Here is an 18,674-nt window from a genome sequence, read left to right as displayed (position 1 = left end):
GAAGGAGGAAGGAAGAGGAGCCACCCCGATCCCTGGCACACACACCCCATCGTCACCTGCTGAAGGCTTCCATCGCCTTCCTTAAGGAAAGCAGCTGCTGCCGGAAGGCTTTAGGTGGGAATCCCGAACGCGCCACCGGGGAGGGCGGGCCGCCTTGCCCCAGAATCCGCGCCTCTCAATGCGGATGGGAAGGAATGCGGGAGGATCGGGCTGTGGATGAGGGTTGAGGCACAGCAACCAGATGATGCAACGACTGCGGTGGGGTTACACAAGAAAAGGATCGTCGGTTCTCCCCCACCCCCCCAAAATATCCCCAAAAATCTGGGCGAAAGGGGAGGCGTGCGCTAAGGTTGAGGATGGAGACGGTTCCATGGGGGAGGGGCACAATAAAACCAAGCTTGCCATTTGAATCCCCCCTCCACTTTGCATTAGGGTCCAAATCTATGTATCAGGTGTTATTTTTTAATGGGGAGAGAGGGCAGTGCGGGTTCCCCACCCCACCATTATAAACTGCTCGCTGTGCGTGACATGTATGAAGAAAACGAGCCAAGATTAATAAAAGTACTGCTCTAAAATGCAAATATTAACCGCAGCGTGCAAAGGGGTTCTTCTATCCAAAAGGCGAAAGTGTCCTTTTGTTCGGGTTCAGGTGCTACACCGGATATCAGATAAGCTCCCTGCCGTGCCCGTCGCCGCCGCCCCCCACCCGCTTCCGAAGAAACACGTGTAGATTGGCGACGCCCTGGGCTCCCCTGGCTGCAAAAGCACATGGCTCCGTCTAGATCGCCTGCTCGAAATCCGATCTTCGCAGGCCACTCGCTGGCTTCGCTCGGTTGCCGCATGTGCCATACATACCGTAGACGCGCTTGCACGGTGCCCGGCAAGCAGGCAGCGAGTCTTGCTGGTGCTTAGCAAAAGGTATCGCTAAATTCATCACGGAAACGACCTGGCCCGATTTCCAAACTACTCATGCAAACCCCCCCCCCCCGCAGTTAGCAGCGCGAGTCTTGCAAGACCCACCGTCCGCATCGCCTGCGAGACCTTCCCTTTTCCCGCCGCCGCTGGTTGCAAGCGACCGCCCTTGCAGAGCCACGCTTTTGTTTCTTAGCGTCGCCTCCCCCCCCCCCCTTTAATCGACTTTCTAACGACCGAGCAAATAAGCGCTCCGCATTGGGAATGTGAGGACGCTGCAAGGCGCAGGAAGGCGGGAGCGCTATCCACTCCCTGGACAACGCTCGCCGGTGCATGCTTTTGCAACCTGCTGCACTTTGCAGCGACTTTCCCGTCCCGAGATCTCCGGAGTTGCTCGCCGGAGTGTGTAGTAGTTGAGCGCAGGCCACGCCCCCCGAGCGTGGTGTCAGAGTAAAAGAGAGGCTCCGGTTGGTCGGCTGGGCGGACAACATCTGCTCGACTCCTTCATTCAAGTGACACCGGAGCTTTGAGGGATATTTGAGGCACCATCCGTTCCCTTTCCTGGCCACTTCTCGCACTTGTACCAGCGCCGATCGCACGCTCCGAGCGAGGCTTGGGAAAGATCCGGGATCTCTCGTCTTGGTCACCCCACGCTGCGCGCACACTTTTTTCCTTGCAAAGAAGTGTGTGTGTGAGAGAGGGCGAGCTCTCCTCCGGTCAGTGCTGTTGGCGTAGACATCGGGGCCATGCATGCTGCAGAGTGGTTAGGGAAATTCGTGACCCTGGCTTTGGTCTTTGCAAGCTTGGATCCGGTGGTGGGCACGGAAGCCACCAACCCTCCGGATGGTGCCCAAGATAACAGAGCGCCTCAGCAAAAAGGGCGCCTGTCTTTGCAAAACACAGGTATGTTGGGCTTCCTTTCCAATATCATCAAACCGTATCGGCATGTGAGTCTAAACTCGGAAGGGGAGCAAACCGGCATTTTAAGTTCGGGGAATTGGCTCTCTGCGTTCCTGTGCAGCGTGGAAGGCTCAAAAGAGGCACGGCATCGCAGGGAGGGAGCAGAAATCGGTTTGTTTTTTTAGAAAATAAAAATGCTTCCTGTAGTTTGGAAGCGCACGTGCTTGTTCCCCTGTTGGAACTGCAGACCGCCGAGCTGTGCTGCCATCTAAGTAAGGCAAAAGGAGCTCATCGCAGACAGAAGACGGGGAGGACCAGAGTGAAAGTTAGACCAGGTAATAATTATAAGCCGAGGAGAATACGTGCTTGCTCGCTCTCTCACTCTCGCTTGCTCACTCCTTTTTTCCCCCCTTTTGCTATAAAAAGATTTTAATGACTAGTCCTTTGCGTGTCTTTGCACGTTCCATACTGGTCAGCTCTCTCCCATCCTTTAATTTTCAGCAAGATTCCGGAGGCAAAAGTCTTAAAGGGGAGGCGGGTAGGAAACAGTAGGAAAAAACGCCTTGCTGGTAGAAAGGATGCTTCCTGAGCGCAGGTTTAGGAGCCGATTGAGAGAGAAAAAGAGCACTTGGAACGTGCAGACCTAAGTAGAACTGCTGAGTCTTTCTCTCTATTTTTTTTCCTGCCAGGAGAGGCGTGCAGTGATGCAATTCACCACAGGGGGTTTCCTCTCCTTTTCCGTCTTCCCTCTTTTGTGGGGGGGGGGGGGTTGCGCGTGATCTTTTTAATGCATACTGGTCGCATAAGTCACAATGCAGTGCAGTTTCCTTGGAGGAAACCTGCCAGGCCTGGATTGAAGGAAACAGAGGGAAGCAGCACACACACCCTCCACTTCTCCCCAGGTTTAACTGTAGTGGAATTTGCTGCTGCAAAGCTTTGATTAAAACACACACACATGCAGGAGTGCCCAAGTGCCACATGTGAATCTTATAGTTCTGTGCTATTCTCTGCACACCGACTGAGGCCAGGACGTGTGATTGGAACCGCATTTGCACCCAACACAAGCACTACAGCTGGCCTGGAACACCTACACACACAGAGAGACACACACACACACACACACCCAAGCTGCATACTTACACAATGTTGGACAAAGAGCCCCTTTTCCCCATCTGCTATGCACAGCTTCTCCTGTGTCTATAGAATTCAATACAGTGAGGCTTCCTTGAGAAGGAAATATAGGAGATGTAGCTGCAAAATCCTGCTCTGGGTCTTCTGGCCCTTTGTCCAATCAGTGTTTTAAAAAAGGAGGAATTCCTACCTGCTTGTTATTTATTTTGCTTAACTAGGATCCCTCTCTCTTAGCTTGGCTTCTGTGTGCCCTTTTAAGGAACGCCCATTTTCTTTCATGTATGTATTTTAATTATATTTTTTATAAACTGCTTCATCATTGGAGAAAACCTAGAAGTGGTGTATGCAATATATAAAACGAAAATCAAAGGATCCGTGCCTTGAGCTGCCAGGGTTAGATGAGAAAGGCTGGAAATAGCTTGCAGAGAGTGGTACATAAATGTGTACTAGGGCAATGGCTATCTATATGGCACTCAAAACGTTTCCCTTTTACTTGAAATGTCACAGTGCTATTTGACTTGAATTTTTTAGACTTCTCAGCAGCTGCGTCAGTACACATTAACACACTATCAGTATTTGAAGTTTACTGGCAATGTTTAAAAAATCTGCACCAATCATGGAAGGAAAAGCTGGCTGGTTTTACTGTTGCATGCATGCGTGTGAACATTGTCCTATGGTAGCTGAATTGGGTTTCAATGGAACATATACTGTACTTGCTCCATTTAACACAGTAGTACAGTATTTACTTCCAAGTAAACGTGTGCACAACTGAATTGCGAATGTGTAATGAATATCGGGGGATGGTAAATGGCAGTGCAGCAAAAGCTTGTAGCAAAAAGACTCTTTCTTCCTGTAGCTATATTAGGAGTTTTGACTTCAATAATCTGGGGGAGATGGGCCCAACCGTAAACCAGTCATCAAGGCACTTGTTCAGATTAGAAAATCTTGACAATTCACTTTCTCAGTATCTTCAGGTAGAAGAATCTTGGAAACCTTGTTGCGAAAATTGCTTTAAGAGCTCTTTGGATCAGATTTGCCACATGAGACAATGGCTCTGAGTGGAATGGGAACACCAAACACTGACTTTGCATTTCTGTAACTAAATGCTTGTCTCTTAATTTCTGTGGAAGGCAAGGACAGTTAATGTGTGTCTCATGCACTTTCTCCCCTTTTTCTTGAAATGATGATGCTGTTAGCAAAGCAAAACCTCCACCTTCTAGTATATTTTCCAGTTTTAAACATGCATTGTGATGGATGTTCATTTTCAGCTGAAATCCAGCACTGTCTGGTCAATGCTGGTGATGTGGGGTGCAGTGTATTTGAGTGCTTTGAAAACAACTCCTGTGAGATCCGAGGCTTACATGAGATCTGCATGACGTTCCTCCACAATGCTGGAAAATTTGATGCTCAGGTAAGCATAAATGCTGCAGAAATAAACAGTGCAGAGTTTTGTTAGATTTTGTTTTGTTCTGTTTTCTCATCACATTTTCTGCTTTCAGCAAATATGAACAAGTCTGAAACACCTTTGGAATAGGGGATGTTCATAACACAGAAGGTTCATTCATAAAGTCTCTTATTATACTTACATCTTGCCTTCACACACACACTTGTCACTCCTTCTTAGTAGCCCAATATATGTACTGCATGTCCACTTCAAGTCCCATCAGCTGAAGAAAAACACCATATGGAGATTCCACAGCATGCTAGGTGAAACAGTATGGGGGCACTTGTTTGAAAAGACAGCTTGTATTACAGACTGTGCAGTGGCTCAGAAGTCATCTTCATTTAATGCAATGGGTGTGTATTCCCAAACCCACTTGCTTAGGAGTGGACCTCATTGAACTCGGTGGCACTTCACTCAGACGTTAACTCGCTCTGTAATGTTCTTGACTTGAGGTTCTAGGACCTAGCATCATTCAACATACTTCCATTACCAATTGCTTGCTGAGCCCAGGAACCAAAGACTGCACTGATACGCCCATATAGAATAACATTTCCCACTGACGAAAAGTTAAGCCACAGTGTGGTGTAGTGGTTAAAAGCGGTAGATTCGTAATCTGGTGAACCGGGTTCGCGTCTCTGCTCCTCCACATGCAGCTGCTGGGTGACCTTGGGCTAGTCACACTTCTCTGAAGTCTCTCAGCCCCACTCACCTCACAGAGTGTTTGTTGTGGGAGAGGAAGGGAAAGGAGAATGTTAGCCGCTTTGAGACTCCTTAGGGTAGTGATAAAGCAGGATATCAAATCCAAACTCCTCTTCTTTTTAAAGGGGTTGTCCCTTTTTAAAGGGGATTGTTATGACACAGCATCTAAATATCCTTCTAGCTCCATGCATGGCTCTTCCTTACACACAGAATTTATTTTAATCGCAACCTGGATCTGCAGACCTCGCATTTCTAAGGATGGCTAGTGAACAGCCCTAGTTCAAAATAGTTTGGCACTTGAGGCAAGCAGAACCTCCTGCAGAGTCAATAATTAAGTAACTCCATTTGTCATTCTTTTAGTGCCTGGGTTCCCAACATGGCAACCATGGGCACCTTGTTTTTTAAACTGAGTGGGGAGTTGGCTTGTTCCATTGCCTTTTTTTCCGGGGGGTGCCTGCTTTTTTGTCTTACGGTTTATTTGTTTGGGGATGTCTGCAGCTCCTTTGCCTGGGTTTGGGACCTTTTCTCTCCAAACCATTTGTACATCGTTGAAGCATCCTGTTATTATGTCTTGTACAGCTGCTCTCCAATTTCAGTGAAAGAGGGAAGGAGCACATTACGATGGGTCAGTGGCATTTGGCTTGACTAGGCAGTTTACAGAACATACACACATATATTTATGTGTAAAGATTTCAACCCCTAGCTAGCGGCTCTTAGCGTGGATTGGGAGGAGAGCTATCTAGCAGACAAAGGTGTTCTTTGCAGCTCAGCTACAAGGCTACTCCTCACTCTGGACTTGAAAACAAATCTTTCTAGAAATGTTTAAGCTGCTTCTTCAGACATGTAAGGATGACTGCTTCCTTTCAAATGAATAGAAATATATCACCTATTTTCTAATATTGAGACACCTTTGAAAACCTTTCCCTTGATTTTTTTTTTTTAAAGAACGGAAAACGAAATGCTCATTTTATATTACAATACTTCACACATTTTGTACCATAGGATTCCCATTATGGTCCATTGCCATAATTCTCCACATAATTCTCCACATTCTCCAGCCCCCTTGATGCCCATCAGGTTGAATTAGATTCTGTTTAATTGCTTCAAGTATTGAAACTTCTTCTAGGTATAGCTTTAGCAATTACAAAATGAAAATAATATACGGAATATTGGTGCATTACTCAGCAAAGAGCACCCCCCACGCCAAATGTCCTCTCATCGTTTTAATGGGGGAGGATTGTTCTGTGATGAAAAAAATGCCAAACCAAAGGAACTTGCGTTCTCACGCTCAACTGCTATGATTGGTACTGCAAATTTTGAGTCAAATTTTTAAAAGAGTGTTTGCCCTATATGGTGTACAGAACATGAAATGCTCATCAGCTCGGATGACCTGAAACGTTAAGGAATGGGAAGAATGTAGGAGGATTGCCAGCTGCCTGTCATTCACCAAGGAGAAGAATTGCTGACCAATTATCCAAAGAATTGTAACACCATTGAAGCATGACTGGACTTCAAACCTAATGGCAGAAAAAGAGGGCAGAATAAGGATAAGGGATCATATAGTATGAGGCATTTTTTATCTTCGAAATCTAACCCTGCTTACTAGGCCTTTTTGGAAGTTTCAGAGTGGAAGGTGTGCCCTCCAACTTCTACTAATGCCATAATGCTATTGTGACATGCTGAATGCTGCATTTTTTCATGCTAACAGAAGGTCTCTTTTGACTGACACGGATAGGCAGGGTGAAGGACGAAGGGCCTTTGTATATAATAGATAATGACAGGTTGTGACTGCAGTCCTACAGATACTTAACTGTGAATAAATCCCACTGGTTTCAAGGGACGTAGTTCTGAGTAGACATGCATAGGTGGCATTAATGGTGTGATTAATGATCTGTGATGGGACGCGGGTGGCGCTGTGGGTTAAACCACAGACCCTAGGACTCGCCGATCAGAAGGTTGGCAGTTCAAATCCCCGCGACGGGGTGAGCTCCCGTTGCTTGGTCCCTGCTCCTGCCAACCTCGCAGTTCGAAAGCACGCCAGTGTAAGTAGATAAATAGGTACCGCTCCGGCGGGAAGGTAAACTGCATTTCCGTGCGCTGCTCTGGTTCGCCAGAAGTGGCTTAGTCATGCTGGCCACATGACCCGGAAGCTGTACGCCGGCTCCCATGGCCAATAAAGCAAGATGAGCACCGCAACCCCAAAGTGGCCACGACTGGACCTAATGGTCAGGGCTCCCTTTACCTTTACTTTAATAATGATCTGTGACGTGCAACTCTCTGAAGGCTTCCCGGAGAAGGGGTGGCAACTCAGCTTCTAAGTCATGCTTCATGGAGATGAAGACTTGGTGTGCTTTTTTGTGTGTCTTTCTTCAGGGAAAATCCTTCATTAAAGATGCTCTGCGGTGCAAGGCTCACGCCTTACGGCACAAGTTCAGCTGCATCAGCCGCAAGTGCCCTGCCATCAAGGAAATGGTGCTACAGCTGCAGCGAGAATGCTACCAGAAGCACGACCTCTGCTCGGCAGCCAAGGAGAACGTCCAGGTCATTGTGGAGATGATTCACTTCAAAGACCTGCTGCAGCACGAGTAAGTCAGAGCTTGGATACTGCAGTGGGAGGTGGTAGGGGAGCTCAGATGGGGAGCCCGCTCTGTGTTATCACCAGTCGTGATAGGCCTGCTATTGTGCGTCCTCACGGAATTGCACATACCCTAATTTTACTGATCTGGGAGTGTAGGGACAGCCAGCGGGAAAAGAAATGCTGCGGGGGGCATTTCCAAACCGCTGGTAGGCTTTGGTGATGCAACTGAGCCTTGAGAAGAGAGGGCAATGAACAGGTACATTAGGATAGCACACTACTGGGTGCCTGGGGGCTTATCCACACTTAATTCCTCCACTCTTTCAAGGCACAGACTGCTCTTTAAAGCTCTGTGTCTGAGCTTTTCCTCCAGAGTTTTCCCCATAAAAACCCGCTCTTTAAAGCTCAAACACAGCAAACAGCAATCCATGGGAAACCCCAATGGACGTTTGCTCCAGTTGAATGCTAAAGAGCAGGTTTTTGCTTGGGGAAAGCCTGGGGCAGAAACGAAACAGTGCTCAGTCATGGAGCGTTAAAGGTTAATGTGGATAAGCCCTTAGTCAACAGAAAGAAATCAATGGCATTGCAAAAGGATTTCCTACTGTCTTGCCAGGCTGCCACTCCCAGATTTATCCCTTGTATCTTCTTGGATGTACTTGGGGACTGATTTATACACTGCATTTGAACTAGGTACACTAAATTTAGTGTGTTCTGGTTTTTTTTCTTCAGCTGCCCTCCTGATATTTTGGACAACAACTGTCATCAGCTCCAGCTGGCACAGCCAATGGTTGGGGATGATGGAAGTTGTCCCAAGCAGCTGGAGGGGTTGGGTGCTGCTGTTCTGTTGTAATATATGGGCTGTGGTTCCTTAACCATCTACAGAATGTCTGTGCAACCTCAGATGTATTTATTATTTCATAAAATGTATACACCACCTGATTTGGGGGAGGGGGAATCAAAGCAGTTTACAAAGGGAAGCTTCTTGACTCTGTTCAGTTGCTCTTAGGGGTTTTCCCTTAAGTGCCCAAGATCAGAAACATACCTCTTGAGAACTATCCCAAAAGACATCCTGTGAATGCTTCTGTCACAGATTTTATTCTGGGGTATAGCATCTGTAGTGTAATTACTCTGGATCTCTCTACCGTATTTCTAAACACCTTCTTCACACAGGTATAAAAGTGTGGAAAGATGGCTGGTGGTCCAATTACCTCACATGTAGTGTGTGGACCACAGCCTGGAAAACCAGTTTGGAACAGGGAAGGAATGTGTGTATATTATTAAGGGCATGCTTAGTCTTTTAATTGAAATCAAGGCTTGTATCTTCAAAAAATTATATACGGTGCTTCTTAAATTAAAAGATGAAAGGGAGTGGTGGTGCTGGCATGCAAAAAGAGCCCTAATTAGATTTGTCCCAATACTTCCTGTTGGTGCATTGTATCCTCACATAACTGGCTTATATATTATAAGGGGAAATGTCAAGCTTCACAAACACACAAATCCCCAGAACATACTCTAACTTTACACACGCAGAATCCTAGTGAGGCCAATTTTTGGTGAATGGTTGGCAAAGACTGTACTGTTAATATCTAACTTGCCAAAATATAGGTACAAAGGCTCCACTTGCTTCTCGTTTCTCTTAAAAGCTCATTTCCCCCACTTCAAGAATGGCAACAAAGGGACTCCTAAAACCTGTCTTAGGTTGAATATATCAGTGTTAGTTCAACTTCTTATTCGGATCAGGATATGCTTTTAAAAAGAATGTAGCTTTGACAGCTGTTTGTCTCTAAAATGTGGAAGCATTTGTTACTCAGTGTAACAATCAACAGTTACTGTTTACAGCAGTTCACTATGAAGGAACAGCTCTCCCCAAAATCCTGCTTTTAATCCTTCTGGGATTCTGTACAGGATTGAGACCTTTGTAGTGTTCAGGAATGGAGCTGTTGTGGAAGTAGTATAGTCCAGTGAAAATAAACTTAAACTTTTAGAAGTAAAGATAAAAGAAATGATTGTTTTTCAAACTATATTCTTTATTTTTTTAAGAGAACCACCAGCGTAGTGGTTAAGAGCGGTAGACTTGTGATCTGGTGAACCAGGTTCGTGTCTCTGCTCCTCCACATGCAGCTACTGGGTGAACTTAGGCTAGTCACACTTCTCTGAAGTCTCTCAGCCCCACTCACCTCACAGAGTGTTTGTTGTGGGGGAGGAAGAGAAAGGAGAATGTTAGCCGCTTTGAGACTCCTTCGGGTAGTGATAAAGCGGGATATCAAATCCAAACTCTTCTTCTTCTTCAGCCTAGCATAAGACACAATATACTGAACACTGTGATGTACAGCTTGATGCAAAATGGGGGGCCTTTTTCTCCCCAATTGTTATTGGAAATGGCTGAAAAGTATCAACTCCCTTAATACCTTCACTCCCGTGGAATCAAACGCCAACCTCCTCAAATTTTTTATTTTTGTGAATAAAAATTTCAAATATTGAATAGTCAAGCATTTCATAGGTTCTTTTGTGTCAATTGTCAGACCACAATCATGAGAAACACCTTTGATATTTCTAAACTAATCTTGTAAATTTTCTTTGCTGTGTAATCATTAGCACACCTTGATGATGTTAATAGTCACAATATTGTGGTCTACAGCCAGGTTGTTTGGGCACCAGATGAGATCATGCATGACACCCCATGCCAGTAATAGCCAAAGGTGGTACAAATGGATAAAGAATTGGGTGGCTGCACCCTGTGGCAAGGTTTGTAAGGTTCCATCCTACCCTTCTTCCCAAAGGAGGCCAGGGCTGCAGTAATTATTCCATATGAGTATATGACTGCAGCCTAAATGGTTGTTAAGAATGAGGATTGGGAGCTTTTTAAATGAATGAGTTCTCAAAGAAAGCTCAGAATCCAAATCTAAATTGTACATTCTGAAATAATCATATAGATATTTGAGTATGAAAGGAGGTAGCTAATCAGTAAAAACAAGAACAACGTGACTGGTTGCCACAACTTAAAACAAAAACGAAAATTCCTTGTGATCCTCAAATCGAATATTATGGCTTGTCTGTATGACAGATGTGGAATGCAGCTAAGCTCATTAGAAACAAAGTCTTCTGCTATGAATAAATCAGTATGATATTATGTTACAGCAGTTAAAAAAATACTGTTGACAAAAATGCCAGTGGTGTTTAGATGATCAAGTAATACAGTATATCCAGTTTTGGTGGTGGTTATAATACTATTGGAGACAAGGGAGCAACCACAAACCTACATACACATTCTCATAACACAAATGGTAAAGGAAAAGCACTATTTGTTTGCCAACTGGGTTTAATACCAGCTGTCATACTTGAAAATAACAGCTAAGGGGAAACGCTCTTACTTCTCTGCCCCTGAAGGTATTTTGTCAAGACTATAGGCTTGCCTCTCAGAACTGATCTAAGCATATCCATAGGAAACATCTGCTGTGGTTTCTAACAACTTAACAGTCATTAGCTTTAATAGTCAAAGCACTATGTTCCACATTGAATTATTCCACTCCATAATGCATAGTACAGTTTATCCCAGCCTTAGCCACTCCTCTGATTGCCATTGGCAACTAAGAATTTTACCCAGACTAGTGAGGAGGCTGATGAAGAAGAGATTTAGTGTTCTGTCCATCCTTCAGTGGTCTCTTATGAGTAAAAAGTAGGTGTGTTCATTGAAAGGGGGAGACAGTAGTCATGTTCATTAATTTCAATGGGATAAACATTTCCCACAATCCCTTATTCTGATATTGCGTGGATATTTCCCTCTTCTACCAGAATCAGCCAATTACGTAGAATGGGGGTAGGCTGTGTTCCATCATTGTAATGACTCAGAGAAGATGGTGGGTGTTGTCCCTCATCAGTCTGTTTGAAGGAGTTTGAACCAGGCACCAGCCATTTTGTGGAAGAAGTCACTTCACAAGAAGTCTCCAACTTCTCAGAGATGAAGTAATGTGTAACAGACACTGCAGCTGCCTGGCAGCAATACGATAAACGGATATGGTTCTCCTAACACAGGAGCCCTTTCTGAAACCACACGTGCATGCCCCACTATTACACCTGACACAAGCCCACCACTGCCTCAAGGGTAGGCCTGGATGCATGAAGCCTGTTGAATTTGTACCGCTATGGATTCCAGTTCATGGTGGCTGGCTACTCATATTTAGGTAGACTTACCACCACACATTCACACTTAACACCATCCCCCAACACATTGATGGTATTGGGACAGGAGCTGGCACAGGGTGAGCATCTCTCCCCACTCTGTCTCTCCATGTGATCTCAATTTCAGGGAGAGAAGCCTCTGAAGAGGGCTAATATGGCTCCAATAACTGGTTCAATTCTCATAATATTGGGGGGACTGGTTCCTGTATCATTTTCAACAACCAGAACCCACCCAAATTCCACTGGGAGCACTGCTCTGGCAATAGAAGATTTCCCTCCAGGAAGGCTCGCCTAATATTTTCCGAACCACTATCTTATCACCTCTCTGCGCCAAGGTGAACGCCTTTTGATCTGCCCAAGTCTTTTTCTTTGTGATTTACACTGAGGGTTTGTTGTTGCTGTACTTTTGTTTGTTTTAAACCTGACTTCTATTGTTAATGTTATTTTAAAAAACTTTTTAGAAACCGTTCTGAAAGTCCTAGAACTGAAGAACAGGGTTGCAGGAAACCCCAATTCAGTGTGGGGCTGCTGAACTGCCTTTGGCGCCAGGCCTGAAGTATATTGAACTACTCAAGCTGCCGTTTCACCGTAACCTTCCGTTCTTCTGATTCATTTTTTTCTCTCCTAGGCCGTATGTTGATTTAGTGAACACCTTGCTCACTTGTGGAGAGGAGGTTAGAGACGCCATCACTCGAAGCGTCCAGGCCCAGTGTGAACAGAGCTGGGGCAGCCTGTGTTCTATCCTGAGTTTCTGCACCTCCGTCCCACACGGAGATTTCACCCTTGAACCAGAGAAGAAGCCAAATGAAGTCCCCAGATCCTCTATTAGTCAAGGGGACATTATAGTCCACCCTGAACCTGACGCCAGAGAGAGCTCCCGAAACCCCAGAGGGGAGAGAGGTAGCCGGCTTCCTGGGAATGCCCAAACCCGCACTAAAGCTGGGAGCCACAGTCCCAAAGCGGCTCATGGGATTGTCGAACAGGCAGAGGAACTGTCTGACTTCTCTGACATCCGGAGGTGAAAGGAGGATGTAGCTCTTCTTTCCCCCTGCACCAGAACCTTCCTCCATTGAGTTCATCTTCTTATCTAGGGGCATTCCAAAATATGTACAATATAGAGGGGTGGTGTCAGGCATAGGGCATTGTGGGATATGTGGCAGTGACAGTGTATGTATTATAAGTAACAGAGGAAAAGCAACAGCTATTGGTTATTGATTGTATCCAGCAACTTCAATGTGTAGGTGCAACAAAATGTATTCATGTAAATCCTTTCATTTCTTCAAGAAAAAGAGGGGAAACGGGAGATTTTAGATGCAGGTTTGGGGTGATGGTTAAGGGATTTGCCCACATTTTAATTGGTCAACATGTAGACCAGGTTCAACATTGAGTCTCAAGGCAGAAAATAATCTATAGTCTCCACTCTGTTAGAGGCAATGAGGGCTCCAGATCAGCTGCAGAGAAACTCGGATACAGAGCTCTGCATAGGGGACCTTGGAATTGCAAACTAAATTGAGCCATTGGTCCTGTCTAAGTGACACCACCTGCCTTAAGTATCCCTTGCATTGGTTTGGGTGGCTCTTAGCTGACCTCTTCTGCTTTTTGTTCCAGTTTCCTTAGGATATAGGCTGATGAGGGAATCAGTTTCTGGACAAGGACATTTTTAACCAACTCAAAATCATGCCAATTTCTTTTTTCTCCCCCCCCCCAAAAAAAAAACATCATAAAAGAATCCACCTGGCTTCTGACTGCAGTGGGTTTCCCAAATACCGGTAACTCGCATCTTATGATCATTTCACTTGCACAAGCCTGGCTGAGGGAAAATAAATAAAGAAATGGAGAGCAGGGGAAGCCCGTTCTCCTTTTATTTGTTTGTTTACGCACAAACACACTGAGCAAAGCTGAGATCACAGACTTACCTGCCTTTGGGAAGCATCCCAGAGCCCTCCCTGCGCCTGCAAACTTCCTGAAGCTGGGTAGGGGAGGCAGGCAGGCAGGCACCTGGCTTTGGGAAGGAGGTGTGAGGCATAAGGGCTCTGGCAGGGTCCTAGAGCCCTCCATCTGCCATAAAGCTGAACAAGTGCTTACTATGCTTCGGGAAGGAGGAGTGAGGACTCTAGGACCCTGTCAGAGCCCTCATGCCACCTTCGCAAAGGCAGGCAAGCCTTCAGAGAGCCTGAAGGAGGTGTGCTTTGAGAAGGTGGTGGAAGGGCTTTGGGACACTTCCAGAGTCCTCACACCTCCTCCCCAAAGCAGATATGTAACCCTCCACCCAGGGGGGGGAGGGGCTTCCAGGGGTTCACCCTACAACCGCTGGAACCCAGCCCTCGTGTGAGATGCGAGTTTCCTGTACAGTGTATATATGGTAGGCTACAACTTGCTTAGACACGAAGCTCTTTTTTCGGAGGCTGGATGAAAAGTTCTCTCCCTGAAAGCAGGACCACAATGTTTGCTGAGCTATAGAAATCCTGTGCTCTAAGGTTGACTGTGTGTGTGTGTGTATGTGTGTGTGTGTGTGTGTTGCCAAAGAAATGGTGATGTAGAATAAGCGCAACCCAGCACTCTGCAATGATTTAATCAGGTTAACTACAGAAAGCTTAACTCGTCTTGACACCTCAGCCCCAGCCACATTTTCTTGGAAGTAACTTCCCATATATTTCAGTGGAACTTGCTTCTCCTAAGTGCGTTTTGGGCTACAATCTCTGTTATTATCCAGAGTTAATATGCTTTATTCCATCTTTACTTCTAAATAAATCTCTTTCTATCGTTTACTAAGATCACTCAGGACACTACATTGCATGGGAGGGGCTGCAGTAGTCCTTAAATCAATGAAGCAGGTTTTGGTCAGAGACGGTAATACTACATTAATAGCTCCTGTGGCTTCAGAACGCTTTGGCGACAGTTCCCTCTGCGGGAAGGCAGTATCAGAATGAAATCCCAGTGTAGTGGCTTCTTCTGCACACCGACCTCCTAGGTTCAGGCACTTCCCCAGTCATGGCCATGTGCATTCATGCTCATTGCATATGCAAAGCTAGCCCTGGCTGTGGGACCTAGCCTCACTGGAGCAGGAACAACATAGTATAAGCCTTTCCTCCCTTGAGGAACAATAGAATTGTTCATGCAGCCAAGGAATTTTATTTACACTATTTCAAACAAGGGCAACTTTTGTGATTGTGTCAAGCAGTGAATCCAGGTCCCACTGAAGCAATGATATAGATTAGGTCCCCTTGTTGATGTAAAATTGTTTGAAATGATCACCATACCATCAGCCTACATAGGTACAACCCCAAAAAATCAAGCCCCTATATTTTCATGTCATTAATTGGATCTTATGGAAGTCAGATTTACTTATGGGAACCAAAACACAGAGACACCACTGAATGTCTGTCAACCAATCACCTCAGCATGCATTTAATTTATCTTCATTCAGTAAATATATGTTCCCCTTATAGCTCACACAAAGGAAATTCAGGTGTTTTTTTGAGGAGGTGGATATAATACCATTTCCCCCCTCTGTGTATGAAAATTGGATGTATGTGTTCACCTACTGATTCCACATTTTCTTTTATTGTAAATATTTAACGTTTCTATTTATTATAGTTTCTCCATTTAAAAATAATAATAAATCTGAGCACTGCTGGCTAAGGTAATTTAAATATATTTCAGGACCTGTGTTGTATATATTAATGCCACTAGTAGATTTTTGTTATTGTTTAAAGCAAGGGAAATATAATTTTATACACTCCATAATGTTGTTGACAGCATAAATCACTTATTTATTGTTAACTTTCATTTCTAACAGATAACAAGTGCATTTAACCTGATAGTTTTGTCAAGACATCTGTATAGCCTTACTTCTTGAAAATAAACAAATTATCAGCTGTCCGCTCAAGGAGCCAATAATATTTTAACCCGCATAACTTGTGACAACAAAAGAAAGTTCTTTTAAAATTGTGGACACAGCGCAATTAATGTTAAGCAGTTCTGCTGTATACTTCTGTGCCTGTTTACTCAGAAGTAAATCACAGGGATTGGCCACACTTCTGCTTGTCCTAACACTTTCCCCCAGAAAAACCCACTTTTTGCTGAATTAGAGCAAACGTCAATGGGGTTTTTTTGTGGGTAGACATTTGCTCAGATTCAGCAGTAAGGAGCAGGTTTTCCCGGGAAAGCGGCGGGGCAAATGTAAAAGCAGAAGGGTGGGTGAGTCCTCTGTGCATTCAACAAGACTTGCATCCAGGAAAATGGACATTGGATTGCAGCCTTTATAATCTTTCTGGGTTGTATCCGATGTTGGTCATATACAGCGAGGACTCATTGAAACTAATGGGCTTAACTAACTTGAATTCATTAATTTCAGTGTGTCTACTCTGAGTTGGGCTTAGCTGGCTACAACTCATGGAGCTCAGTCATTTCAGCCTTTGAAAGCAGAACTGAAAAGTGCTTAACTGGCTGAATCATGCCAGACTGGTGGAAAACGTCCATTACTGCTGCTTTACAGTTTCCATTCATTTCAGTACAGAGCTACTAGCCCTTCAAACAGGTTTGACGAATCCACTTAGCACGGGGATCCCTCCACAACACGGGGATCCCTCCCGCAAATCTGGAGAGCAGAATCAATGCGACCCTCCCATTAACTCCAGAGTAGATGCAAGGCTGCCTCATATGCTGGGCTCTGGAGCAAGCCAAAGCAATTTACACTTCTGTCTACCTAAAGCTCCTGTATGATGAGAAACTGTTAAAAAGATGCATATCTGAACCCACATATGTGTCCACCACATGTATCGATCCAACGCGCACTTTTGAGAGGAATGGAACCTTTTGCGTGGAGTCAGGACATGCATCCATTTAAAATGTGTGTAAACCTTTAAACCTTATGCCTAATAAAGAACTTGCCACACCAGGAAGTAGAAGATTGGTTTATTGCACAGAAAATAAAAGCAGAGCATATGTGTGCTGCTCTTAAGACAGCCAAGTTACAAATATGCAAGGAGCAAATAATCGATCAGTACAGACACCTTAGTCTGGAAGTGTGAAAGAACTAACCAAAAGTCTAGAGAAAATGAGCAGTGATGGGGTATACCTGAACTTGAAGCATGCAGAGTGCCAATTTAGATTTGAGATCTGTATGCAAAAGTTAAGCTCATCCCTTTGAAATCCCATGTCAGCAAGGCAACAAATCTTTCAGTTCTTCTGGTCCAGTACCAGTGAATATAGGGTTGATCATTGAGATCATTTAAGAAGAAAACAGGTGTCCCCGTTAGAGCCTTGGCTAACTCTTTGATACCTGGGGTTTATGAATATTTTAACTCTTGGCTAACCTCTATGGAAGCAAGCTAGCAATCCCAAAAGGCGCTGAGTCCAGCAAGCAAACAATCCCAAAAGGGGAGGACTCCGTCAAAGAATCCTGATTAAATGGGGCCATGTGGAATGGTATTTTTGATGAGGACAATGTCATGTGGCTGCTGTGGGGGGGGGGGAATCCATTGAGTAGCACCAACTCCACAATAAAATTTTCTGCGAGCCTAGATCTACCGGTAGCTAAAATGGAAAGAAAAAGGAATAATTCAATCCACAGAAGAGGAAGAGGAAGCTCCCTAAAAATTGCAGACATTTATAAAGTTGTACTTTCCCCATAAAAACGGGTGGGTGGATAGGGTGGGTATTCAAATGTGGACACATTTTGCCAGGAATGCGCATATCAAATCTTGAGGCTCTTGTCTTGATATTGCAATTGCAAAGGAGATACTGCATAACAAACCCAAGGTATTAAATGTAAGAGTTAAACCAGAGCCCCTACTTAATTTGGCCAGAAATTGCATAGTAGTGGAGGGGCTCAAAGCTAACAATGGCAGCAGTGGTTTCCAGGTCAGAATGTAACAAGAAAGGGAAGGAAGGAAGGAAGGAAAGGATTTAGGTGGTTTTATAACCTGGTGATTCTTAGGTGACTGAGTTGCATGCTACCTTCAACTTTTTAGACTATTCATTCCAGTAACAATCTCTTTAAGGAGTTATCGGTAGGACTGAGGGTTGTTGGTTTCATTCATATTCATATATATATACATACATATATATGCAGGTTTTGGTGTCCTCGGGTGTCTTCCCGTGTAAAAGTTGGGGTGTCTAGGCGACGTTTCGACGAGGTCTCACTCGTCATCTTCAGGCTGGTGCTTTCGGCTTCTTGTTACTGGAACAGAGCAGGATCTCAGTGTTTGAGTTCCTATAAATACTGTTGAGGGGGTGTGGTGTATAGCCTCCAATGTTCTGGGCAGAGAGGAAGTTCCCAGGCTAGTGTGCCTTTTCTTCTTTTGTTCCTTAATTACTTGAGGGATATCTTGAGTGATTTCTTGAGTGATATCCTGAGTACCACTTAGGTGGGTCATTAGGTGTGGATTAGTTGCTAAAGTCTTTGTGTCTTGACCTCTTGAACTTTGTGAAGAGTTTTTCTGAGAAGATGGCTGTACTGCACTTAGTTGTGCTCTGGCTTGGCTTCGTGTATAGGGGCGAGCTGTGGTTTTGTGGCCTGTGTCAGCCAGATCTGTGTAGGGATTGCAGGGGGGTGCAGCATCCGGAGGTGCCACCATGGTTTGGCTACTGGATGGTGTCTGTAATTTATCTGTGGAGAGGGTCTGGGTTTGGGTCTGGTGTGGTTGATTGGTGATGGCGTTCTGTGTGCCTCTGGATCTGGTGTCAGTTTTTGAGGGGAGGGCTAATTTCCAGATGTCTGGCAAGCGGGATGTGTCGTCACGCTTGTTCATGTTGTGAGGGTGTTTCTCTATCTCGATGGCTTCCATGATTATTCTCTTGTGGTGATGTTCCATGTTAAAGAGCAATTTG

General features: G+C 44.9%; 1 protein-coding gene and 1 long non-coding RNA gene across 2 annotated transcripts in view; one reads left to right on the top strand and one right to left on the bottom strand.

Annotated features, from left to right (window-relative positions):
• The first annotated feature begins 520 nt into the window (after nt 1-520).
• On the top strand, nt 521-17,308 carry STC2 (stanniocalcin 2). The gene is made up of 4 exons (XM_081900133.1): nt 521-1,815; nt 4,212-4,354; nt 7,460-7,671; nt 12,469-17,308. The coding sequence occupies exons 1-4, from the start codon at nt 1,659-1,661 to the stop codon at nt 12,860-12,862; spliced, it is 906 nt and encodes a 301-aa protein (XP_081756259.1). The 5' UTR covers nt 521-1,658; the 3' UTR covers nt 12,863-17,308.
• The window catches only part of LOC309363731, a 64,457-nt gene continuing 49,295 nt past the window's right edge, over nt 3,513-18,674 (bottom strand). The window contains exons 2-3 of the long non-coding RNA XR_014165554.1: nt 6,523-6,603; nt 3,513-4,367 (exon numbers count right to left, since the gene is read on the bottom strand). This is a non-coding gene — a long non-coding RNA (uncharacterized lncRNA). The remainder of the gene's footprint in view (nt 4,368-6,522; nt 6,604-18,674) is intronic.

This window comes from Podarcis melisellensis, assembly GCF_964234715.1.
Source record: "Podarcis melisellensis genome assembly, chromosome: 2".
Lineage (NCBI taxonomy): Eukaryota > Metazoa > Chordata > Lepidosauria > Squamata > Lacertidae > Podarcis > Podarcis melisellensis.
Note: the sequence above shows the minus strand (reverse complement) of the source record. Positions and strands in the feature narration are given on the sequence as shown.

Excerpts from the sequence above, each read along its gene's own strand:
- STC2 (XM_081900133.1), top strand. The coding sequence starts at position 1,659 with ATGCATGCTGCAGAGTGGTTAGGGAAATTCGTGACCCTGGCTTTGGTC. Across the intron at positions 1,816-4,211 it reads CCTGTCTTTGCAAAACACAG|CTGAAATCCAGCACTGTCTG; the intron begins GTATGTTGGGCT and ends GTTCATTTTCAG. Across the intron at positions 7,672-12,468 it reads AAAGACCTGCTGCAGCACGA|GCCGTATGTTGATTTAGTGA; the intron begins GTAAGTCAGAGC and ends TTTCTCTCCTAG.